A 26265-nucleotide genomic window follows, 5' to 3' on the forward strand; every position below is an offset into this window, starting at 1 on the left:
CTCAGCCTACTGTGGAGTTTACGAGCATGAGGGCACAACCTTTTATGACAGATGGGCTGATTGCAAGTCTGAGCTCCATCTCCCATCACAGGACTCTATATGTACAGAAGCTCAGAGTTTATCTATATAGCCTATAAAATGAGAAAGCATGGTCCAAACTGAGATAAGGGTTGGATGACAAAATTTAATAAAAATTATTACCCAAACTCCTTACACAGTGGGGCATAGTTTATGTTCATTAAATTACATCTTTGGCATTAAAAGGCTGTGAAGAGAAAGCTCAAGTCTGGGGAGCTTCCCGCCCCAGGTCAATAACTTTTTTCATTTGTTTGTTTTTAAGATAATTTGTGTGTGTGTCTCTGTGTGTGTGTGTGTTGTGCATGTGCGCGCATGCACAAGTTTCTAAAGAGTCCAGAAGAGGTTGTCAGAAACCCTGGAGCTGGTGTTACAAGTAGTGTGTGCCACCCAATGCGGTGCTGGAATTGAACTTGGATCCTTCCTGAGAGCAGTATGCACTCTTAAGCACTGATTCATCTCGCTAGTTCTCAATACTATTAATACATCCTCTTCTCCAGCTAGCTTTGAGCTATGTGCACTGGGTGTTCCAAAGTCTCATCCTGCTTATCAAAAGCTCTCCTATCACTTGATAAGACATACCTTTCTGGACCCATCCTAACCTGCTGGCTAGAATTTGTGACTTGTGGTTAGAAGCTTAGACCTCATTCGTGACCAGACACCCAGCCGCTGTCCATTTCTGGCCGAACCTCCTTTCTTACTTGAGCATAGCTTTTCTAACAAAGATGACAACCCTAAGTTTGCTATCCCTGCCGTTGAGGACTTAGTTATAGCACTTGTCCCTCTGAGCTGAATGCTGGCTCATGCTAGCGCCCTGGCACAAGGCAGGAGTGATGAGTCTTTCCTGTGCATATGCACAGGACCAAGAGGGACAAGGGGACCAAGGGGCGCTAGGGCATCTGGGTGAATACAACAGAAGTGTAGGCCAAGGGATAGTACCCCTCACAAGACCACAACTCTTAAATACACTCATTTCTACTTACTCTAGTGAAGCCGGCATGAGCATACCACGTACAATAAGATATAAGCTTTACAGGTAAAACCACAGCATTGTTAGCTCCAAGACTAAGTCATAAGACCCTTCTTTCTCAGTAGTTCCTCCCGAAGTCCTGGTCTCTACTGAGAGAGTTGTGTTGAAATGAAAGAACTTACTACACCTCTTCGGACACTAACACCCACTCACCCCATATAGCTATGTGTGTATTTTATTTTTATGAATGGCATATTACATGAATGATTTTGAAGGTTGGTAAGGGCTTTTTTTTTTCACTTGGCAAGACACATTGGAGCTGTTTTCTTTCTCCCTCCTCTCTTAAACTACACAAGGTATTATGCAGACTGGTGCATATGATTTGTCTGTCCCCATATTGATGAGAATTAAAGTTTTCCCTTTTCCAATTTGCAGGGATCGTCTTTGATTATTGCTTCTATAGACATCTGTGCATATTTCCTATAAGAAAATGAGAAGAGTAAAACCCCAACATGCGGAGGTTAACTCCGCAACGAAACATACAAGGCCATGCATGTCGTCCCTAACTGGTGGTAAGGGGAAGACCGAGGCGAGAGTATGTTTAGGACAACATTGAGATCGGGGACTGACTGGAGAGTGCATATATTTTGATCTAAATTTTCAATCAGAACTTTGTACTAGTCAAATATTAGCCTGTGGTTTTTCATACATTCAAATTATGTGTGGAGCCATGTAAGTTTCATATTATATTTTAAGATCTTTATAGAATCCTTCTGTATTTAAGGATTTTTGGCCAAGAAACTTTCGGAAATTCCTATCATATGTTATATTATATAACTAATAAAAGCCACATGGTGTTGGCAGATGACCCCACAGTTACACAGGGCAAAGTAGGTCCCACCAGGTCTTAGTAGGAGCACTAAAGAGAAAATCCTAATGAAGGAGGCAACGAAGAGGGCAGGGAACGGTGGGGGCTGAAGAAAACAAAAGCAAATAACTGGTTTGCTGTTTACTTACATACACATGTCATATCCTGAGCTCCGATAAACAGTACACAAGTTAAAGAAATAAACACATACCAATCAAACCTTTTATGAAAGTGACATTTGCTGTAAATACTTGGGTAACATAAGGCAAAACTTGAAAAATGTGCTTCCTTTCTAGCAATTTCACTTTAAATATTAATCTTATTTTTTAATTGGCTTGCCAACTTTTGGATTTTTGGAGACAGGATCTTATTACGCAGTCCAGACTGGCCTGGAACTCACAGAGATCTGCCTGCCTCTGCCTCCCAAGTGCTGGGATTAAAGGTTTGCGCCACCATGTCTAACCTCAAATATCAATTTTAAAGAAATAATTGTCATAAAGAAAAATGTAGTAGGTCAAATTTCTTAATACTACTTAAAGCAATAAAGAACGCAGAAGCAACTTGCAAATCTAATGTAGATAATATGGTTAAGGAAATTAAGGAATCTTAATCTTAAATAAAATAATTTAGCCATTTGGCTATGCTAACTATTGGGTTATAATGTGTTCACATAAAAGCTTCAAAAAGCAAAGTTACCATTCCCAAAATAAGACACCACTGTGTTTTAGGAATATATATATATATATATATATATATATATATATATATATATACACTTGGGTAACATAAGGCAAAACTTGAAAAATGTGCTTCCTTTCTAGTAATTTCACTTTAAATATTAATCTTATTTTTAATTGGCTTGCCAACTTTTGGATTTTTGGAGACAGGATCTTATTACGCAGTCCAGACTGGCCTGGAACTCACAGAGATCTGCCTGCCTCTGCCTCCCAAGTGCTGGGATTAAAGGTTTGCGCCACCATGTCTAACCTCAAATATCAATTTTAAAGAAATAATTGTCATAAAGAAAAATGTAGTAGGTCAAATTTCTTAATACTACTTAAAGCAATAAAGAACGCAGAAGCAACTTGCAAATCTAATGTAGATAATATGGTTAAGGAAATTAAGGAATCTTAATCTTAAATAAAATAATTTAGCCATTTGGCTATGCTAACTATTGGGTTATAATGTGTTCACATAAAAGCTTCAAAAAGCAAAGTTACCATTCCCAAAATAAGACACCACTGTGTTTTAGGAATATATATATATATATATACACACACACACACACACACACACACACACACACACATATATATATATATATGGGGCTAGGGAGATGACTTGGTGTGTAAAAAGTGCTTGCCACAAATCTTGATTATCTGAATTTGAATTCTTAGAACTCACATAAAAACTCATGGGTCAGGTAGCCTGGAATGCACAGTGCTGAAACAAATAGGAAAGACTTTGCCTTAAAAAAATGTGTGAGGCAAGGACGAATGCCAGACATATGATAGGTACCCCCTACACACACGTGCAGAAAGAGAGACAGACATGTGATAGGTACCCCCCCACACACACAGACAGACATATGATAGGTACCCCCCACACACAGAGAGACAGACATATGATAGGTACCCACCCCACCACACACACAGAAAGAGAGACAGAGAGATGAATAGTTTAAAAATAAGATAGAACAATATGACTTTCTAGCAATTGTCTTTCTCATAGAAACATCAATTTGAACAACTCCTCATGTACAAAATATAATTTCACACCAGGCTTGGTGGTACGTGCCTTAAATCCTAGCACTTGGAAAGCAGAGGCAGGTGGATCTCTGAGTTCAAGGCCAGTCTACTCTACAAAGAGTTCCAGGACAGCCAGAGTTACAGTGGCTTATGCAGAGAAACCCTGTCTCAAACAAACAAACTCTCTCTCTCTCTCTCTCTATATATATATATATATATATATATTTTCACAAGAGTAAGGAAACCAAATGAGAGGTAACAGTACCTACATGGAGTCAGACATGGTGGCTAATGTCTCTAATCATAGCATCTGGGAAGCTGAGGCGAGACGATTGCCATGAATATGAGTCCAGCATGGTCTATTATTTTAGCCACCATCTTAGGAAAACAAAAAGCAGACAAACCAAGAATACTTGGGTGTAGAGTAGAAATAAGAAGAGGCATTCTGAATAGGGTAGAAAGTATGTTTTTAGACTCTTTGTAACACTACTTCCCCACCCCGAGGCACACACAGAGGGACACCTTTCTACTTAGGGGAAGATGAGGGAAATGAGTGCCCATTTGCCTCAGGTCCTGATATGAGGCCTTCCCCAACAAAAGCCAGTGCCATGGAAAGACCTGTAGCCCCAGACCCTCCCTAGCTGGTCTTGTCACCAGGCCCAGAACCACCATTGTGTTACCAATAGCTATGACCTGTAAATTCGACTGGCAGGCCAGTCCTTGTGACCCAACCTCAAGTTTCACTTCAGACCTGAGGTTCGACCCATGTAATCCCAGGCTTCAGACCTGCCCAGAGTGTAGTCTAACACTTGAAAACACTGGGAAGGGGTGCTTACTGCCACATCCAACATACCTGGGCTGGTCCAAGTTGTTCTGATTTGACTGTGAAGCATCTCACACAGGTGTGTGTTTGACTATGTGGTCCCCAGCTGGTGGCTTTGTTTTAGGAGGCTGTGTAACATTTTGGATATTGGACCTCCCTGGCAGACCTAGAGCCATAGCTTAAGAGTTATAGGCCAGACTCAGCTCCTGTCTGCTATCGTGCTATGCCAGCCACCCCCAAACTCCTGTCACTCCAGTCATCAGAAGATAGTCCTGCCAAGATGGACTGTGTTCTCTAAACTGTGAGCCAAAACAAGTCTTTCCTCCCTGGAGGTGTTTCTACCAGGTGTTCTGCTACAGCGGTGAGTAAACAGCTAACATACTAGAATGTCCCATTGCTGGGCCATCCCTTAAGGACTTAGGCTGTAGGTACCAAGCCTACCATGGGTGTGGATGCAGTATACCGAAGTCTAAGCCTGCTTCCTAGATTCAAGTACTAGACACTCCAGCAGCCTCCACGGATTGATTCCTATGGATGCAAGCTCTAAGTCTATCCATGAAGATTCAGGATCCATGACAGTTGCCATGGTTATAGGACACAGATCCACCTCTGTGGACTTGGATTGCAGTTATGTCCAGCACACTAGGTCTCTATCTCAGCACCACACTGGCCTCTGCAGACCTAGACTTACTGCTACCACAGGGGCAGTTTAGCTCGTATGGACTTAGGCTTCAGATTGTCTCTAAAGGGTCTAATTTAATTAACGGAGTCACCCTAGTAGATCTAGACATGATCAGCCTTCCTAGAATCTCTGGACTGGCTATTGTTAAAAGGCTTTGCCAGACAAAAATAGTCTTCAAAGACAGGACTATGCTCCTACTCCCACATTGTGTAGATATCATAGATGACTACAAGAATCAAGACAGACCAGAAACCATGAAAATATGAAAGAACAATAGAAAACTCAAGTTAACGGATCCTAAAGAGATGGAGACTTATGAACTACCCGACAAAGAATTCCACATTTTAAGGCATCTCAGCAAACTTTAGCAAACCATTCTGTAAATTAGTAACCCACCACCACCACCACCACCACCACCACCACCACCACCACCAAAAGTCAATAGGGAAACAGACTTAAACTTAATTTGAGATCAAAGGAATCAAATAGAAATATATAGAACATTCTACCTAAGAGTAGCAAGTACTCATGGCACATTCTGCAGGACTTATAAGCGAAGCAAAAAGTTTAACTATTTTGGAAGACTGAAATAATACCAAGTATTTGTTTCTGGCCACAATGGTATGGACCAGGAGTAATTTCTAACCTATTATAAGTATGTAGAATCAAACTTGAATGCTCTTGAATATGAAAATGTTCAGGAAGAAACTGACTGTGGTCAGGTATGATTTATCTCAGAGATACAAGCATGGTTTAGCATATACAAACCTATAAATGAGATGTAGCTCATTCACAAAGGGAAGGGCAAAACTCATGTGGTCATCTTAGTTGGTACAGAAAAGAAGTTGACAAGATCTAGTATCTTTTCATGATAAAAATTTTTGATAAATCAGGCAAAGAAAGAACATACCCAGACACATAAAGGCCACATACTACAGCAAGGAAATGAAATTGGCCTAGGTGCCCATCAACAGATGGATAACGGACATGTGGTATATAGCTACAATGACATTTCATTTAGTCATAAAGAAAATGAAACTCGCCGGGCGGTGGTGGCGCACGCCTTTAATCCCAGCACCCGGGAGGCAGAGGCAGGCGGATCTCTGTGAGTTCGAGACCAGCCTGGTCTACAAGAGCTAGCTCCAGGACAGGCTCTAAAGCTGCAGAGAAACCCTGTCTCAAAAAAAAAAAAAAGAAAATGAAACTCTGCAATATGCAGTAAAATGGATGAAACTAGAAAATATATTCAGTTAACATAGGTTCAGAAAGACAAAAATGAAATATTTGCTCTTCTCTCTCATATATAAGAATCATGACCTCTAATTTTCACATATATGTTCTATGTAGAAGAGAGAAGGGTAAGCCAAAACAAGTACGTATGAAAATAATATAAGGAAACCTACTATTTTGGATGCTACAACACATTACATACAAATTACATGTCTCTCTCTCTCTCTCTCTCTCTCTCTCTCTGTGTGTGTGTGTGTGTGTAACATACCCACAGCTAACATCAAATACTCATTGGTGAAGTGGTCAAAGCTTTTCCTTCAAGACCAATAAAGATGAACAATAAAATGGCACAGGCAAATAAAATATCCCAGGTTCACGCAGCAGAAGAGAGAACACTGTTCAAATGTTCCCACTACCTGAGATGACCTGCAGATTCAAAAGTCGTTCTCACCACTTCTATTCAGCATAGAACTGAAGTCAGAGCTAGAACAGTCAGGCAAAAGAAGAAATAAAAATCACTGGAAAGGAAGACATTATATTGTCTGTGTTTGTGATGATATTTTAGATAGATATACAAAGCCTGGAGACACCAAGAATAAAGTCTATTTGAACTAATAGATAAATTCAGCGAAGCTGGAGAGTATACACCAACTTTCCTGAAAATAAACAGAAAATAATCCCATTTACAAAAGCTACAAGAAATAATAAAATTCTGAGGAATAAATTTACCAAAGAAATAGAAGAGTTCTTCTATTTACGACACTGATAAAATAAATTAAAATGGCACAGGCAAATAAAATATTCGAGGTTCATGCAGCAGAAGAGAGAATACTGTCCAAATGTTCCCACTACCTGAGATGACCTGCAGATTCAAGGCAATCCTTAGCAACATTCCAGTAATTGTTTCCACAGAAACGGAAATTCCATCCCGAGAGAATGAGGGAGAGGTTGGTGAGAGCTGAGGCACCTCTCTCATTCTCGAAAACATTCTCCCCATCACTAGTCATTAGAGAAATGCGGATTAAAGCCACTGTGATCGTATTACCTTGTACCTCTTAGAATGGCTATAATTTAAAAAAAGGAGAGGATATGTTTATTAGTTACTTTATCATTATTATGACCAAATACCCAACAGGAAGCAAGTTAGGGGAGAAAGAGTTTACTTTGGCTCATAGTTTGGGGGTGCAGTCCACTGTGGTGGGGAGCCATGGTGGTTAGGGATAGCATGGTGGTTAGGGAATGCCTACTTGGTTGGGATGGATCAGGAATCAGAGAACTGGCAATGTGATCACTCATCTGGCCTGCTCCTGTGTTTTAGGCTGGTCCTCCATCCCATGGGATGGTGCTGTTCTTATTCAGGGTGTGTGTGTGTGTGTGTGTGTGTGTGTGTGTGTGTGTGGCATGTGTGGCGTGTGTGGGTCTTCCTTTCACAGTTAATGTTCCCTGGATATGCCTTCACAGACAAAGTCACTCTCCAAAAGAATTCTAAGGGCAAGTTGACAATGAAGATTAAGTACTGCAGTAAGAGGTGGGGTAAAGGAGCCCTTGTACCCTTAGTGAGAATTAGCTACAAATTAATGCTGAGGTTGTAGAAAAGTGTGTGGAAGGGCTGGGGTGGGGGTGGGGGATAAGACAATTATAGGTTCCAGTAATCTCACTACTGCTCACTACTGTGTATCTGAAATGAAATGGTGTGAGTGTGACGGACATGGAATAAGTGTATTAATGAGAATCTTGCTCCATGCTCACCGCTACATTAGTTACAATCACCAAGCTATGAAGTCGAGCTGAGTGTCGAAGGACTGTATGTAAAGTGAGATAAAACAGGCCTGTGACCGTACTTAGATGCAAAAATCTAAAGAGAATGATAGCACTGGGCGTGGTGGCACATGCTTTTTTTTTTTTGGTTTTTCGAGACAGGGTTTCTCTGTGGCTTTGGAGCCTGTCCTGGAACTAGCTCTTGTAGACCAGGCTGGTCTCGAACTCACAGAGATCCGCCTGCCTCTGCCTCCCGAGTGCTGGGATTAATTCTAGCACACGGGAGGCAGAAGTGGGTGAATCTCTGTGAGTTCAAAGTGAGCCTGGTCAACACGGTAAGTCTCAAGGCAGCCAGGGCTGTATGGAGAGACCCTAAACTAAATAAAATAAAATAAAATGAGTAATCTCCTGGAAGCAGAGACTAAGATGGTGTGTGCCAAAGGCCAAGGGTGAGGAAGGTGGGATCTCTGCTTGGAGGATATAAAATTTCAGTTACATAGGAAGAATAAAAGTTCAGTGGCCTATTGACCATTATATGATATGCCTAATCTATATCTCATACCTATTATGTAAGTTATAAATCTATATTATATCATGTATATTATATGTTTGAAACTTGCTGTAAGTGGGAGCAGCTACTGCTCTTCCAGAGGACCCGAGTTTGGTTCTCAGCATCCACACTGGGTGGCTCTCAGTCACCCATGATTCTAGCTCCAGGCCCTTCTGACGCCTATAGCCTTCATGGACACACAGGCTCATGGCCACATTCCCACACAAGTATGCATAGGTAAAAACGACCCGAAGAAATCTTTAAAGAAAAAAATTGGTACCAATGTTGTCATTACTAAAATTATGTGAAATCATGGATGTTAATAACTCAGTTTAGTCATTATAAAATATATACATATTTCAAATATTCATAAATATTTATGCTTTTATTTGGTAATAAAAATTCATATTTTTGTCATGTTGGGGATCAAACCCAAGGCCTTACATACGCTGGGCAAGTCATGTATGATTGAACTGTACCCCTGCACCATTTAAAAAAATAAACAAATACTAATTGATTTATAACCAGGTTTTAAAAAAAACACACTAAGAGAAATGAGACTTGTCTTTGAATAGTGTAATCACTTACATCCCGTGTTTTCCAGCAGTTTCCAATACTTTGATAACTGATTGTTTTACTCAGCAAGGACGGTACAGCAGTGACTGTTAAAGATGAACAGGGAGGAGTCGCCATGCCTCTCCTCTCCAAGATGGACACAGGTTAAGATCTCTCCTGGTAAGCCACCCCTCGTGGTGCTATATAAATTACTAAATATGGGTTAAAGCAAGATATGAGAATCAACCAATAAGAAGCTACAGATAACGGGCCAGGGGCCAGGCAGTATTTAAAAGAATACAGTTTCCGTGTAATTATTTTGGGTGTAAAGCTAACCGGCAGCCGGGTGGCGGGACGCAGCCCCACGGCTCCTTCTACAGATTGGCGCTCCAACGTGATAGACTAAATCCACTTAAAAACCTAAAAAAGCTTTAAATAAAGGAGAGAGAGAGTTTAACACAGCCTTTTGCTGTTTGGTAGGACGTGCCGTAGAGAGATTTCCTGTTTCGGCAATAGCTGCAGAGAAAACGCTGAGTCATTTTAAAACGCGGCTTCCTGGTGCTGTGCTGCCAGTGCAAACTCTGGCTTTAAAGCATTTCAATGGCTTTTATGGGCCTGGATATTTGTGTTCCCGCTTGGGATCGGAAGGAGAGTGCGCTGAGACGGGGCCAATGGCTCAGCGCTCCCCGCCTGCACCTGGGCAGATGGCAGAATCAGGCTTAGGCGAGCAGGAGAGCATGGCGGATTCCTGCCACCATACAGAGAGATGTTTCCAGGCTGCGCAGTGCTCTGCGCGTCAGATTTGGGTGTAACTTGGATGAAAAGAGTTTCTGTGCTGCACGCTCAGTCTCAGAGTTAAAGCGCTGAGTGCAGCTCCTTCCTGGCGGCCCCAGAGCTAGCACAAAATGGTATGTCCTCCATTTTGAAATTGGAGAGAGGTGGAGCCAACATCCAGAGCAGCCGTGGCTCTGCAGCTCAGAGGTGCAACCGATTCAGAGTCACAACCAGCTCCGCCATGTTGGACTGGGCCGGGCAAACACACAGTACCTGTTTTTGACCCAGGAATGTCACAGCTTAGAGTCTTTTTTTTTTCCTCATTTTTTTATTAAAAATTTCCATCTCCTCCCCTCCTCCTCCCCCTTCTCTCCCCTCCCTTCCACCCATACCCCCACTCCACCCCTCTCCAAGCCAAAGAGCCATCAGGGTTCCCTTCACTAAGTTAAGTCCAAGGTCCTCCCAGCTCCCCCTAAGTCCAGGAAGGTGAGCAACCAAACTGACAAGGCTCACAGTGAGCCTGTCCATGCTGTAGAGTTCAAGCTCATTGCCATTGTCCTTGGTTTCTCAGTCCTCCTCCACCGTCAGCCACATTCAGAGAGTCCGGTTTGGTCCCCTGTTCCATCAGTCCCATTCCAACTGGACTTGGTGGTCTCCCGTTAGATCTGTCCCAGCGTCTCAATGGGTACACGCACTCCTCACGGTCCTGACTTCCTTGCTCATGATCTCCCTCCTTTTGCTCCTCATCAGGACCTTGGGAGCTCAATCCGGAGCTTCTATGTGGGGCTCTGTCATTTTCTCCATCCAATGCCAGGTGAAGGTTCTATGGTGATATGCAAGATATTCATGAGTATGGCAATAGGATCTGGACATTTCTGGCACTCTCTCCTCAGCTGCCCAAGGAACTAGGTGGGGGCGTCTTCCTGGACACCTGGGAACCCCTCTAGAGTCAAGTCTCTGCCAACCCTAGAATGGCTCCCTTTATTAAGATATATAATTCCTTGTTCCCATATCCACCCTTCCTATATCCCAATCATCCTATTCCCCCAAGCTCTTCCCATCCTCCACTTCACACTTTTCTCACCCCATCCCCCCATCCCCCCATCCCACCCCACCCCCAAGTTCCCATTTTTGTCCGGCAATCATGTCTACTTCCAATATCCAGGAGGATAACTATATGTTTTTCTTTGGATTCACCTTCTTATATATCTTCTCTAGGATTTTTTTTTTTTTACGAATTATAGGCTTGATGTCCTTTATTTATGGCTAGAAACCAATTATGAGTGAGTACATCCCATGTTCATCTTTTTGGGCCTGGGTTACCTCACTCAGGATGGTGTTTTCTATTTCCATCCATTTGCATGCAAAATTCAAGATGTCATTGTTTTTTACCGCTGAGTAGTACTCTAATATGTATATATTCCACACTTTCTTCATCCATTCTTCCACTGAAGGGCAGGGCAAACACACAGTACCTGTTTTTGACCCAGGAATGTCACAGCTTAGAGTCTTAAGTGCTTAGCGATTTAAAAACACAAAAGTGCTTCTGGATAGTAAAAAAATTACAGATTCACAATAGGACAGATTTAGACATATGAATGTCTGCTTGACGTAGGCTTGAGAGAGAGAAGAAAAAAATATAAAAAGTGAAGTTAATGCCTTAAAAAAGGGTAAAGTCTTTAAAGAGACAGAGTACAGATAGTTATAGATTAAAAGAAGTAAAGTGATAGAGTAAAAATAAGCCACGTAAAAATGGAAAATTCACAGAGAGTCTGGATTATGTATTTTGTTGTGTTTTCTTTGATTCTTTTGACTGTAAAGGAACCAAATACAGAGAGACATTTCATTATATGGGCTGACAGGCTAGACCAGAATGGACATCTTAATAGTATGACTTCAGAATTTGGATCTAACAACATGATGCTTTGGAAAAGAGGGTCTTCTTTTGTTTTCACAGAGGATGACACCCTGTGGATTGCTTCTATCCCAATATGGTATGATAGACCATGCCCTCTTGAAAGGTTGCTATGAACATCTTCAAAAATTGCTTCACTCAACTACTGCCTGAGATGAACCTGGCACACAGGTTACACCATGAAAGATCTAAAGAACAGCACCCCCACTCAGCAGGAAGCAGTTTGGAGAGAAAAAACTGCGCCCATTTTCCCAAATATTGTTTATAAATGTTCTTTTACATTTAAAGGGGGATATGATATAGATATGAATAATTTGCATTGGTATGAATTTTAAGGTTAATTTTGTTATATGTATATGTATTTCTGATCTTGATTAAGCTATTGTGATTGTGTAATTCATTTTAAAATGTAATGTATAATTAGGAAATATAGGTTGTTAATGGATAATCATCGATAATAGTCAAGCTTGTAGTCATGTTAGATTTTCTAGATGTGCATAGATATATTTCAGATAGACATTCTTCATATCTTTCAAAGACTGCAGAATATGGCATTTAATGTTTTAATAACTTAGGGTTTTTCATGACAATGAGACACGTCTGCTCCTGGCAGCACCATCTACTTCAAGAGGAAGATGGGCATCGAAGAGGCTCCTTATGGAGTTTGATAGCCATCTGGGCAAGAAACTGCTCTTGCCTGGACTGTTGCATAAACTGGACACAAAGAACCCTCAGAGAGAGGACTGCTGAACTTGCCTAAAGGTGAGATGGTCTTTCGGGGTTCCTGATTCATGAAAGAGTCTGCGAGACATTCTTCAGGACACAACAGAAAGTGACTGAACTGTCTTTGGAATTTCCTGCTTCATGGAAATGTCTGCTGGACACTATGGGCCTGAAGGCCAAAGATGGATGCCCCAATGGTACAGAGGAACTTTGGGTGACTGTCCAGGCAGCGAGTTGTCTCTGTCATTTCTAGAGTTTGAAAGTTGCATATTTCTTGTTTACTTAGGTAGTATTATATCCTTCTGGAGTCTTTGATGGAGTTGAAGAATGGTTCAGTAGTTATAGTTTTCCTTAGTTATGATAAAAGATAAAATAGATATAAATATTGTAACTGTAATTCTTGCTTGATAACTGTTTTGTTATATGTAATTTTACTATGTTAAAGTTAAAGCCTTTCTTTTTTGTTTAAACAGAAAAAGGGGAAATGATGGAGGAGTGTCTATGTGTTACTTTCATTATTAATAAGAAACTGCCTTGGCCCTTTAAGAGAACAGAAAATTAGGTAGGCGGAGTAGACAGAACAGAATGCTGGGTAGAAGGCAGTGGGGGAGACGCTTCAGGCAGTCACCATAGTGAGTCGCCATGCCTCTCCTCTCCAAGATGGACGCAGGTTAAGATCTCTCCTGGTAAGCCACCCCTCGTGGTGCTATATAAATTACTAAATATGGGTTAAAGCAAGATATGAGAATCAACCAATAAGAAGCTACAGATAACAGGCCAGGGGCCAGGCAGTATTTAAAAGAAAAAAAAAAACAAAGATGAACGGGGAATAACTTTGGAATTTTATATGAAGGAAGGTTGACAAAGGCATTTTAAAACTTATTTACATTTTCACTTTTCTCTGACAGACAGTATCCACTTTTTACACATCAAAGGATCTGGCCAAAGCTGAGTACTGGGTAAAGTCCTTTAAGCCAGTGGTTTCCACATGGAAATTTTGCCCTGTTATTAAAGCTTTCCAGTTTTCAAAGATTGCCTCCAGCACATGCCAGGAAAGACAGCCCTTGAATTGGCAGCAGCATTTATCACTGTCTCTGAGTCACCCGTTATTTGTAACTTTTCCAATCACATTTTTACCAAATAAATTATCAACTGAGATTTCATTCTGGGACATAAAATTATTGACTGAATCTGGCTGGCAGTGTGTTACCACAGCCACGTCAACATGTAAGTGACCTCCGTGCCGCTCTGGTTACCTCCCCCCCTCCACAGTCTCAGATTTAAGAAAGGCAGGGGAAGGTTGGGTAATAACTCCACTGGTAAACTGATTGTTATGTAGACACAAGGACCCAAGCTTGAACCCTAGCACTCTTAAGAACCTGGCGTCTTGGTGCACATTCTGAATTCAGGGGGGCTGAAGACAGGAGGATCTCTGAGACTTGCTGGCAGCTAGCCCAGCTGAATCACTGAACTTCAGTTCACTGAGAGAGCCGTCTCAAGTGTAAGGTGGAGAGCAATATTGACCTCTGATGTCTATATGCCCACACACGGGGAAATAGCCACAAATGCATGCATATGCTACAGAGAGGTAGGAGAAGGAGGAGGGGAAGGGAAGGAGAGGGACAAGGAGTGGGGAGGAGAAGTGGGGGTAGAAGAAAGAGGAAAGGAAGAATACTCAGGATGTCAGCAAGTATCCAAGACACGTTTGAAGCAAAGTCTTACAAATTCCACTGCCTGCTCTTTCCAACCTAAGGAGGCATAGGTCTTTGCCCTTTTCAGGTCCAGAGCCACCTGTCTTAATTCAGGAGCATAAAAACTTGTGTCTAAATTTGATAAATTCTCCCAGATAAACAATCTCAGCTGAGTCTGGCCCTGGATGTAGCCATGTGGACCAAGTCACTGTTCTCTGAGAAGTAAACATGAGCAGGCTCTCAGCTCATACATTCCCATCACAGTACGGTGGGTGGCAGGAACTCTGGGGTTTCCAGCCAGCCACGAGGATGCCAGGCAAATGCAGGAGCCACAGGAGGAGAAGCAGAGTCTGCTGCCTCTCTCAGCTGAAGAGCTGGAGGCTGATCAAAGGTGCCAGATCAAAGGTGGGGTGGGTGAATGGCATCAGTGGGACAGAACCGTGGTTCTGCCCAGAAATCTACTCCTCAATGGAGCTGATGCCATAGACACGTGGTCTGCAGTCCAACCTGACTCCCTCCATAGCTAAGTTACACCCTGGCATCAGAGTGAGGTCAGAGCATGAACATCATTTTAGGCATCAGCAGTGGTCCAAGATATAAAGCTTAAAGATTCACTGGTGGTTCAGTGCAGCCTATTCATCCAGGGCCAGTACACCAAGGACCAGAGCAGGAATGAAGAAAACCCGTCTTACTCCAATAGCAGCAAGGTTATCTGGTGGTTTTGAAGAAGCTACATCAGACCGTTCCACCTATGCAATGTGAGGTATTGTAGAGGCTTTATGTGCATGCACATATGCACACTCACACACGCGCGCACACACACGCACACACACCAGATCAACCGTCAGGTCTTTCCAGACCTGAGACCCCAGGTCCACGGATGACACTTTCCCTCTCAAGGGTGCACCACATCAGCCAGTCTGTAGCACAGAGCACCTCTGTATGGGAAGAGCATTAGCTGGCATGACTGGCTAAGGAAGGATTATGATATTTCAGGAGGCAGTAAGAGCTGGAAGATGTCTTTCTGAAACTGTTCACTGAGAAGACTACTGATACCCAAGGCCATCCTCTGGATGGCTTCCTGCACCTAGATTCATGAACCATCTATCGTGAAGTTGGATTTTTGGGGTGAGTTCCTGGAAAGCCACTGAAAATGTAAAACACCCCCTTTCTCAGTTCAGGTGGGAACCTCCTCTCCACTCACAGTGGAAAGAGCTGAGTGGCCTTCTTTCCCAAGAATCTGTGATTTCAGCACTTCCTTTTCCTGCTGGGTCTAGGAAAGCAGCTGGGGTCAGAAGCAGCATTCCAAGACCCAGCACTTACCAGTCCTCTTCACATCACAGCCGAGAGAACACATGTGCATCTCCCTGGGAATACGTAGAAGATCGCTTACTCTCCTCATAGAACAAAGCTAGAGATGGTGAATAACTATCATATCAAAGAGGAAGGCATGGGAATAGTATGATCTGGCTAGTTCCGCAGCAGAAGGCTCCTCCAGAAGACCCTGTATTATGTCAAGTTGCCTGATGAAGCTAACTGGAACACTGAGTCTTAGGCAGTTCGGCATCTTCCCCCTGAAACACTTTTCTCATTTGCAACATGCTCCACTTCTGTAGGATTTGACATGAGGATGTACAAAATAATCCAGTCAAGTGAGACAGGGAGGGACCAGAAAAAGAAAATTCACTAATTTCAGGACTCCTAAAAGCCCATTCTGATATAATCAAAATAAGTGGTCAAAACTTAACTTATTCTTGGAAATCAGGGACTCACAGGGATGTTGGTAGATCCATTTTGACACTTAAAAGATCATTTTCTTGGTTGCTCATGTTCAAACCTTTGAACTTATTTCTGTTTCTGCTTGCAGCTTTTCCTTCCATTGGACATTAAATACTCCGTATACTAGGTACTGAATACAGAGATCTTATACTCAAGGAGTTCAAAGCCCAGGAGAGTCAGATGCACCAGAAGAGAATGGTACCATGCACACACGTGGGCTCTGCTTGGAGGAACCAGCAAGGCCTCATGAAGGGGGTGACTCTTAAAGATGACTTGTGGAACTCAAAGAATATTACCAATTGTGCAAAGATGGGAGAGAGGGTCAGGAGAGTTTTCTAAGCATAAGAAATACTGTGCAAAGATCTACTTGTTTGAGAGACCCTACTGTGGTTGAGCAGGGCTTTCCAATCAGTGAGGGTCAACTATGCACGAATAAAAAAGGCTTAGTGTACTGTTTACTCTCTGCCATAGCTCAAATACTTGATATATTAGCTACCTTAATCATCCAGTTTTGCCTCACTGTGAAATCTCCTTTTATCAGGGATGCTTGATGGTCCCTTCTTTAGCTAAGCATAATGGGGAAGGGGCCTGGGATGAGCTCAGACAGGCCAAGTGGGGAGCCTGGGACTCTACGCAGTTCTGTCTAATGGGAGAGAATTCATACTGCAACTCTTTCCTGTGGCCTTTGACTTAACCCTGTAGCCACCTTTCTCTTCCCCACGCACCTCACCTTCCAGCCACGCTTGTCTGGGGCATCTGCTTTTGCTTCTCTTGGGCTCCTAACACAGAGAAGGCGACTCTTGACTTTGGGTGGAGCAAAGGACCCACTGCCAAGTCAAGTGCTGTCGTTAACATCTCAAGTTGTCCCTCCAGAGAGTCCTCATAAGAACTGCTCTGCTCGTCACTTCTGAGGTTTGGGTGTTTCCCCAGTAGCTGTTGGTTTCACCCAGTTTAGGGATCACTTTGGGTTAATGTGGCTTTCCTGCCTGCCTCCACACACGTCTGTCTCTCTAAAGGGAGTTAAATGATGCTACAGCAAGGCTAAATTTCCAGCTGAATTACAGAAGGGCCAAAGAGAACCTGTGGATTTGGGCACAGGCAGCTGAGCCCCTGAACCACACATGGTGAAGCAATCCTGGCCTCTACTGTCTACTGTTTCTAGACCTTCTACAGTTACAAGTTGTATAAAGTTTACTTTTCCATCTGGACTTTTAAAATTGACCAAAATCCGCTGGGATGGAATGAAGCCATCCTTTTGACAAAGACTGCGGATACCTTGCATCAGTGTAGGGCAGTATGAAAATGAGTGAGAGGTGAGGTGTGGGCATACAAGGCCCTTGGCAGGCTCTGATTCAGATGGCCATCTGTTCTTTGCCCACCCCCCATACCTTGGCTGTAGACCACCTTCCCTCCTACCCCATCCAGTGGTTAACTATCACATTTTCACCTACACCTGTCTCGAGTCCCTCCTGAGGTCAAGTTTCAGATGTCTCCTGTTGCCCGGCATATGAAGAACCAGATAGTAAACATCTTAAGCCTGTGGACCATAAGGTCTTTGTGACGACTACTCAACTCTGTCATTGTAGCACAGCAAATGCCACTGATAATATGCAAACATACAATTGTAGCTGTGTTCCAATAAAACTTTATTGATGTGGGGCCAGATTTTGTGATAGGTCATAGCTAGATTGCCACTACTCTCCATTTTTTTAAAAATCCTCCTCCACTTCCTTCTCATTTTAAATTCCAAGAACACGAATGAGGTGTTAAAAAGGCATCTATTTGTCTTGTTACTTTTGGATACTCCTTTTGTTTTTCCATACTTCAGAAAGTACATGTTGTCTTGTCCTTGTAGGTGGTTGTTTAAATTGAAAGCAGCTGTGAAGAACTCTCAGGACACATTCGTTATGCCCACAAGTATGAAATGGTGGTGCTCAAATGCACTCTTTTTGGTTGGCCAGACACAAAGCTTCCCCGTGTGCTGCCAAGTAACCCAGACACAAAGCTTACCGGCATGCTGCCAAGTAACCCAGGAAAAATTCTACCCCTCTGCCCAGATACAGAATGGCAATTTTTTTTTTCTGGGGAGAGAACATGAAGAGGTGAGGGGGAAGGAGGGAGGGAAAGAGAGAAGAAAGAAGATAGGGAAGATGGGGAAGGGGAGGGAAGAAGAAAGCATGTAATTGAGCTGAACAAGTTTGGAAATGATGGGTGATTCTAGTCTGTAACATGGATACCCTTCCTTAACCTCTCAACTGTGAAACCTTCTCACAAAACCCGGGCTTCCTGGGGGAGAGGCAACCAGATAGGAAGATACCCAACCAAGGTACAGACAAGGGATACTCCTGTGTTTGTCCTGTCAATGGAGGTGGGTGACCCAAATGGTCACGTTAAGATCACTTGGCCTCAAGGATGTATCAGCAGCAATCCCGTTATCCTCTCTTCAGTCTGTGGGTTATAAGAAGAAAGGGTCCCTGACTAGTTACTGGGGACCTCGCAGTGCCCCCTGTGCTGGTATCTGTTGAGGTACTTAGTGAAAAAAGTATCCAGACCAACTTCTGAATAATACGCATGATAAAATTCCAGGGTAAAATATAGCCAGTCTAATGACAACATGATTTAAATTTTGTTTAAAATCATTATGCACATACTTATACCCATAAACCCAATCCTAGAAATGCATAAAGTAAAATGTCAGCAGTGGCTTTCTCTATATGCAATCATGGATAATTTAAATTTTCCACTTTTTTATTTCTTTGTGTGACTATATATGTATACATGCTTGTGTGAGGGAGGCATGTGCACATGTGTACAAGTGTGTGGAGGTCAGAGGTCAACATTAGGTACCTTTCTCGGTTATTCTTCATCTTACTATATGTTATGTATTTCTTACATTTGTATAATGAATGCATAAATACAGTATTCACCCCATAGTGCACATGGAGAGGTCAGAGGGCAACTTGGAGGAGTCACTTCTCTGCTTCCATCACGTGGGGCCTGGAGATTAAACTCAGGTTGCCAGGCTTTTGGTGGCAGGTGCCTTTACCTGCTGAGTTATCTCGCTGGCCCCACACACTCTTGAGTCTTAGTGGGACCTGGGGCTTGCCAAGTAGACTAGGCTGGATGGCTAACAAGACTCGGGGATGGTCCTGTGTCTAGCTCTCCCATGACAAGTGTGCACGTCTGCCGTGAGGTTTTTACTTGGGGTCTGGGGAACTGAAGCAGCTCTTCAAGTTTGAGTGGTGTCAGCTGAACCATCTGCACAGGCTCCTTCCCTTATTTATCTTTTCCAAAGTTGATCTACAATCTTTTCGTTACTTCTTTAGCTTTAGAAAATGACATGTTAAAAGATAAGCCTAGTTGATAAACATAAGAAAGCAGTCCCCACCTCCTGGCAGTTTGCCTATTTGCCCCGAAGCAGCAGGCACCCTCTCCACCAATTTGGAAACTTCCAGATAAAACTTGGCTGCAGGCAAAATGGAGGTGCTTGGCACCTAGTGAGAGTCTTTTCCTCAGGTTAGCCTGGGGGAAGTGCAGGGGTTCTACAAGGAAGAGCTAGGGAATCTGGCTTCTGGCCTCTTCCCCAAGATCCTTCTTTTCAATTCTTCAAAGAGAATGTGCAGGACCTGCTGCAGCCCAGCCCAGCATTTCCCCTCTGCAGCTTAGGTTACTGAAAAATACCTCAAAGCTAAATGAGCAAATGGAGTGGCTTGGCTTCCTCCCCCCTCTCCGCCCCCAGCAAATTTTAAGAGATTGATTTTATTTGGAAAGCGTTGCCCAAACAGGATTTTCTTAAAGAAACATGGATCTGAAAAGCATAGCTCTCCTCTAGGGGTTCTCACTTCTTAAGGGGGGAGTCTCTCTCTCTCTGTGTCTCTCTGTCTCTCTCTCTCTCTCTCTCTCTCTCTCTCTCTCTCTCTCTCTCTCTCTCTCTGTGTGTGTGTGTGTGTGTGTGTGTAGGGGGCTGATGGCCAGAATCCAGAAGGCCCACTTTAGGTTTTGTATGTATGAAATAATACCATTATTTCATGGTATTGTCTCAATGCACATGGCATATTAACTGAGGAGGAGTAGTAGTCTTGGATTATGGCTTTGCTGCTGGTGACACTGGACAAGTTCTGTGAGTCCCTTGCTGTCTTTCTTAGATCCTATCAGAGGAAGGAAAAGCTGTGAGGACCAGAGTGGTGCGCTCATTAAGGAACACATTTAACCTTGCCGTCTCTATCGTCATGATACACCAGTAACCTTGCCGTCTCTATCGTCATGATACACCAGTAACCTTGCCGTCTCTATCGTCATGATACACCAGTAACCTTGCCGTCTCTATCGTCATGATACACCAGTAACCTTGCCGTCTCTATCGTCATGATACACCAGTAACCTTGCCGTCTCTATCGTCATGATACACCAGTAACCTTGCTGTCTCTATCGTCATGATACACCAGTAACCTTGCCGTCTCTATCGTCATGATACACCAGTAACCTTGCTGTCTCTATCGTCATGATACACCAGTAACCTTGCCGTCTCTATCGTCATGATACACCAGTAACCTTGCTGTCTCTATCGTCATGATACACCAGTAACCTTGCTGTCTCTATCGTCATGATACACCAGTAACCTTGCTGTCTCTATCGTCATGATACACCAGTAACCTTGCTATCTCTATCGTCATGATACACCAGTAACCTTGCCGTCTCTATCGTCATGATACACCAGTAACCTTGCTATCTCTATCGTCATGATACACCAGTAACCCCTGGCACATCTTGGTGCCTCTTGGTCTCATCTTGGCTTCTTCAGGTCATTGTCAAGGCCCTTGTAGCAGGCTGTGTTATTTTGTTACAGTTGTAACTCTTCTTGCCCTGGGGAGTTTATTGCCTTCTGGGCAGGGATGCCGAATAGGAATGTAGGTGATCTAGGAAAGCTTTGTCCATGGCGATTGCTCATGCTCCTGATTGCTTCAACTCCTTTTTGATGTGACAGTCAAGTACATAGTAGTGGATTCCATTTAAACGGAAAGACTTGGCTCTCTCTCTCTCTCTCTCTCTCTCTCTCTCTCTCTCTCTCTCTCTCTCCCTCTCTCGTATATGTTTATCTTCTTTTATTTTGTTCTTGAAGAATCTTCCATAACATACCTAGACCATGCTATAAAGAAAGTGGATTGAAAGTGCTTATTCTAGCTGCTATATACATAGATCTTACTTACTCACACATGCATGATAGAAATAATGAGTTCCTCAAGGAGGGTCCTCTACCCACTTTGTCCTCTGAGTGTGTCTACATGTATGTGTGTGTGTGGGGGGGTTGTCTTATTTTGTCCAGGAGAGGGCAGTATTGCATATGTGGTCTCCCTGCAGCCATGACATTCCAGGAGCCCAAAACTATTAAATGATAAGCAATTTAGAAATACTGGTTCAATTACACACACACACACACACACACACACACACACACACACACGTCCAAAATGGCCAGGCAACAAGAATCCCAAAGGCCAGTGTTGAGTTAGGTCTTGAGTTGGGATCTGCTAAGAGCACTGAACTCATTATCCCATGTATGAATAACTGCAGGAGAGTATGGTATAGGTAGCAACATGAAAGTGAACCCACAGAAGGCTTGTGATGTTGTCAGACAGCTGGGCATGGTGGCAGGGGCTTAGCATCCCAGCACTCCGGCACTGAGGCAGCAGATCAGAAATTCAAGGCTAGCCTGGGCTACAGTGTAAGTTTGAAGTCAGCTTGCATTACATGAGACTTGTCTTTAAAAAAAAAAAAAGTGCAGAGAGAGCTGTGGGAGAATGGCACTCTAGCAGAAGAGAAACCACGGCACAGACTTTGAGATGAAAAGGGGGAAATGTGTTGGAGGAAGAACCAGGAGCCAGCATGTTTGTGATCGGGCCTGCGGTGCACAAACTGGAGATGCCTAGGTGGGTCTGACCATGGACTACTGACTGGCAGTGAACTTTTACTGTGTACTAGGCATGAGTCTCAGAACTGTCTGGATAAAACTCATTAAATCTCCCCTCCCTGTGGTTAATCTTATGCTACACATGAGGAAACTCTATGTGGCCAGTCAGGCTTCCTGAAAGGGGGGGCTTGAGAGGAGAGGAGACATGATTTTTAGAGGATGCTCTTTGTATTAGAGGCGTTCGGGGGGCGGGGGAGACAGGGAACGGAGGACCAGGCGAAAGGTGATACTGTAATTCCAACTTCCCTGGGTCCCTAGTCTAGCTCACCGGGCGCTGTGAAGCTAAGATGTTCCTTCAGAGATGTTCCGAGAGAAGATGAGGGGCCCTGGATTTCTTAATCCTGTGTCACGCCTCATTACTAACTACAAATGCCCCAGAAAAGGGGAGTTAAACCAGAGCAGGTTCCAGCAATGACACGGAGGACTGTCCTCTTGTAACACTCTAAGAAGCTGGGGACAGAACTTCCAGTCCCAAAGCCAGTGTGGAGCAATGCAGAGTCCACTACACTGAGTTCAGGAAGCTTGCCCGATGTGAGGGCATGTAGAAGCCGAAAAGGCAAGGTGAGAAAGCAGGGTAGCTGGCCTTAAAACTGCATTTAACTGTACTGATGTACTCCAGCACAGGTGGCTGGGACTAGATGAACACAGTCCCCCCTCAGCATGCAAAGGACACTGGTCCTGGGATCCTTCCTCAGACACCAAAATCTGCAGATGCCCAAGTTCCTTCTGTATAATGTAAGGTAGCATAGTAGTTGCATAGAGCCGCAAGGTTTGCATATGACCACCCCTGGATCGTGCAGAATACCTAACAGAACAGTATAAATCATTGCTGCACTCCATCGGTTTCTGAATGACAACAGGTAAAACTGTCTGCACCTGTTCCAGCAAGGTTAAGCACCTGTTCATTTGCTCAAGAAACAATCATGGCTCCTCCCCTGTGAACTACCTCATATCCTTGCATAGGCCTACTGAGTTACAGGAAGTTCATTCCTTCCTGCCGCCAGTGACAAATACTTAGACTATATTTTAAATGCAAAATCTTATAAGGAAGGGGAAGGTGGGGGTTCTGTTTGTATTTGAGGTCAGGTGGGACTCCTGGGTGGAGGGAGACGGTCGTGGTGAAGGCCATTGCCCGTGCTGTCGCTTCAGAGACTCATCTGCCTCTCCTCTGCGCTGTTTCTGCCCCCAGCTCATGTGCTCCTCGGTGCAGAAGGCCCTGTTTGAGGAAGAGGACCACGTCAAGAAGCTACAGCAGAAGGTGGCCACCCTGGAGAAGCGCAACAAGCAGCTCCGTGAGCGGGTGAAGAAGGTCAAGAGGTCTCTGAGGCAGGCACGGAAGAACAGCCGCCACCTGGAGCTGGTCAATCAAAAACTCAATGAGAAGCTGGCGGTTGCAGGTGCTCAGCAGCACCTCAATGCCCTGGGCCAGAAGCCCCCGCGCGCCCCCTACCTGCACGGGTAGCATGTGCAGGAGGATGCAGGCCTGCCTTGTGTGTCCCTTGAGGGAATAAATGCGGGTTCCGTACTTGCACTTATTTCAAACATTATAGGAGATACCCATTAGGCATTTGGTAGAGTCTAACTGGGTAAAATGACAAATCTTACTTTCTTTCCCATTGGGTGCTGGGACTTACTGGCCACTCGGCTTCAGACCTTATTGTACGGCATGTCCTTTTTTCTGTCCTGGTGCCGCACAATATCTTAAAGCAGTAGGATCTCCGAGTTCTGGGCCATCTTGAGTCTGGCCTTCAGCCTCAAAAGAGTCTCTTCATTGGGAGAGAACATTCTAGAGGAGAACATACATGAAGATATCACGGGACTCTTTTTATTTCAGAAGAGAGTCAGTGTGAGTCTCAGCAACCAGAGCTGGCACAAGCCTGCATTCTGAAGAGACACCATTTTACAGAGCCTTCCAGAGTATCCTGCTGCTTTTGTCCATAGTTTTACAAGCAGGGTGCCCACATGCAAATTTGCAGAGACCCCTACTCCAGTCAGAATTTCCCTCACAGCCGATGCATGTTAAGGCTTAATGAGTTCATCACAAGCAAGGGAACTGAGTAGGGAACTGAGCGGCTGGTAATTGGTAAAGGTAACATATCAGTTTTCCAACGCCAGCCCTCCAGGGCTGGTATGATACCCACAGGCTGCTTTAGTCTAAGAGTAATTGCTTTTGTGGACATGCTATGTTTCATGACGCTGGGAGTCAAGCATCTTGTGCTTGTTAGATAAGCCTCTACTGTTGAGCTGTACACTCGGCCCTACTGTATGTCTGAACCTGGCCTCTCTTGATGGACATGTAAGGATGTTTTCAACCCTTGTTCCCAAATTGGAATTTAGCTCAGACACTGTAGAGTCTTAACTTGGTTTGTTCAGCCTGCCATGCCTTTGAGTTCATGGTCAATAACCCCAACACACTGAGATTGTCCGCTCTGCAAATGCATCTCCCTGCCTGGTGGGATTCATTGAGTAAGGGCTGTCTTCCTACCCAGAATCCCAAAGGGTGTTGCCTAGGTATACCAACCCAAGCTTCTACACAACCTCCAAATCCCAGGGTCCCAAAGGGTGTTGTCTAGGTATACCAACCCAAGCTTCTACACAACCTCCAAACCCCTATCCCAGAAACACACACATTGTCTCCTCCAGGTTCCCCTCAAAAGGTCTGTGCACACCCTGATAGAAGTATTTGTGTAACAGCGTACCTTCTTGTAATCAACTCTTTAACAAAGCGTTCTCTTTGGAAAGAGCTTCAAGGCAATTCAATAAGAGCATGCTCACTGCCCTTCCCACTGAAGAGGGATCGTGTCTCAGCTGTGCTATTCAGAAGTTGGCTGAGTGGCTGCTGCTGCTTCTTTCCTGCTGATGGCCCTCCAGACCAAATGTCCTTTCGTGTTGTCCTTCCAATAGAAAGAATCCTTTGTCTCTCTAGTGTCTACCACTCAAAGCCCACTCCAGATGCACGAGGCTGATAAAATGGCCATTGTTGTCACACAGCTACACTTGTGCTTTTCGGAAGTCCGGCACCTCTGTGAGAAGTACCTTGTATTGTATATGCCCTTGGCTGGACTGGGCATGATGGGAACTTCTATTCTGGGACCAATCTTCCTCAACCCTCAGCCCCTTTAACAGTGCTGTTCCTAATTTGCTGCATAGGTGTGCCTTCTCATTAATTCTCCCTGGGAACATTTAAATAAAGAGGTTCTGTTGCCTCCCAAGAGAATGGCAAGCTTAGAGATGGCAGAGCCAGGACTCAGCGAACTGTGGAAGCCAAGATGCGCTGTGTTCTGCTTTTCCAATAAACATGCGCAGTGGTTGCAAACAGCAGTGAGACAATGAGCGTGTCTTTGGATCAGGGAGGTTTCGGGATTTCCAGCTTCGGCCTGGAAAAGTGATTTAGAGCCTTTGGGGAGACATCTGGGAGTGACGCTGAGACACTGGGGACTGTTCAAGCCTGCGTGCCTGCCATCCCCTGACGGATGTGACCTGAGTATCCCTCTCCTTGGGTTCCCATCTCTCAGCACACCTGTGCTCCTGCTCTACCGCTCACCCGGGACAGGAGATATCATTAATCAATGTCTTCAGACATGTACCGAAGTCTTGCGAAAGGTAACTTCCCCAGGTCCCATAATCTTCTGCCTTGTCATCTTGCCAGAGCCCTCGCCACCTGTTACTCAAATGAGCGTAATGTTTAACGTTCCATAAAAGGATGGCTCCAAGCATCACTCAGAACATGACACCCTTTCTCCAGTCTGTTCTGGAACCTTCCATGAAATGCAGGCTACTGTCTCATTCCCCTTTAAGGTACCAGGAGATGAATCGTCTTTTCCAAAATCACACAGTAAGTAAGAAGCAGGTAGACTCTCAAATCTTTAAACGAAAGTCCCCAGGAATGTCCCACTGGCAAGGTGTGGGTGGCAGCAAGTGTAGGAATGAGACTAGCTCCCCAGTGTGCTGAAAGTCAACATCTTTGGCAGATTCCCATTCAGTACGTTGTATCTGCTGTACTGTTTACTCCTTTTGAACACTGTTTTAAACACTGGGCTATGCTGCACAGTATGACCCCACCTGGTAGAAGTTACTGGAATCCTGTTATCTGGAGCACATGACTTATCTAACTTTGAAGAGAAAGATTACAACCTCAAATCAAATGGCTTTCAAC

The 26265-nt window shown here is 44.0% G+C and overlaps 1 protein-coding gene across 2 annotated transcripts in view; it reads left to right on the plus strand.

Moving 5' to 3' along the window:
• Window positions 1-25420, plus strand: part of Ccdc3 (coiled-coil domain containing 3) — an 88594-nt gene extending 63174 nt beyond the window's left edge. The window contains exons 3-4 of one of the 2 annotated variants that reach the window (XR_005285888.1): window positions 23299-24620; window positions 24683-25420. Coding sequence is in view for 1 of the 2 variants with exons in the window: in XM_038334480.1 (XP_038190408.1) it covers window positions 23299-23571 (273 nt within the window). In the remaining variant the exon portion in view is untranslated. Of the gene's footprint in view, window positions 1-23298 lie in introns of both variants that reach the window. The other variant, XM_038334480.1, reaches the window with a different exon arrangement.
• The last annotated feature ends 845 nt before the right edge of the window (window positions 25421-26265 follow it).

The sequence above is a fragment of the Arvicola amphibius genome, chromosome 6 (assembly GCF_903992535.2).
Source record: "Arvicola amphibius chromosome 6, mArvAmp1.2, whole genome shotgun sequence".
Lineage (NCBI taxonomy): Eukaryota > Metazoa > Chordata > Mammalia > Rodentia > Cricetidae > Arvicola > Arvicola amphibius.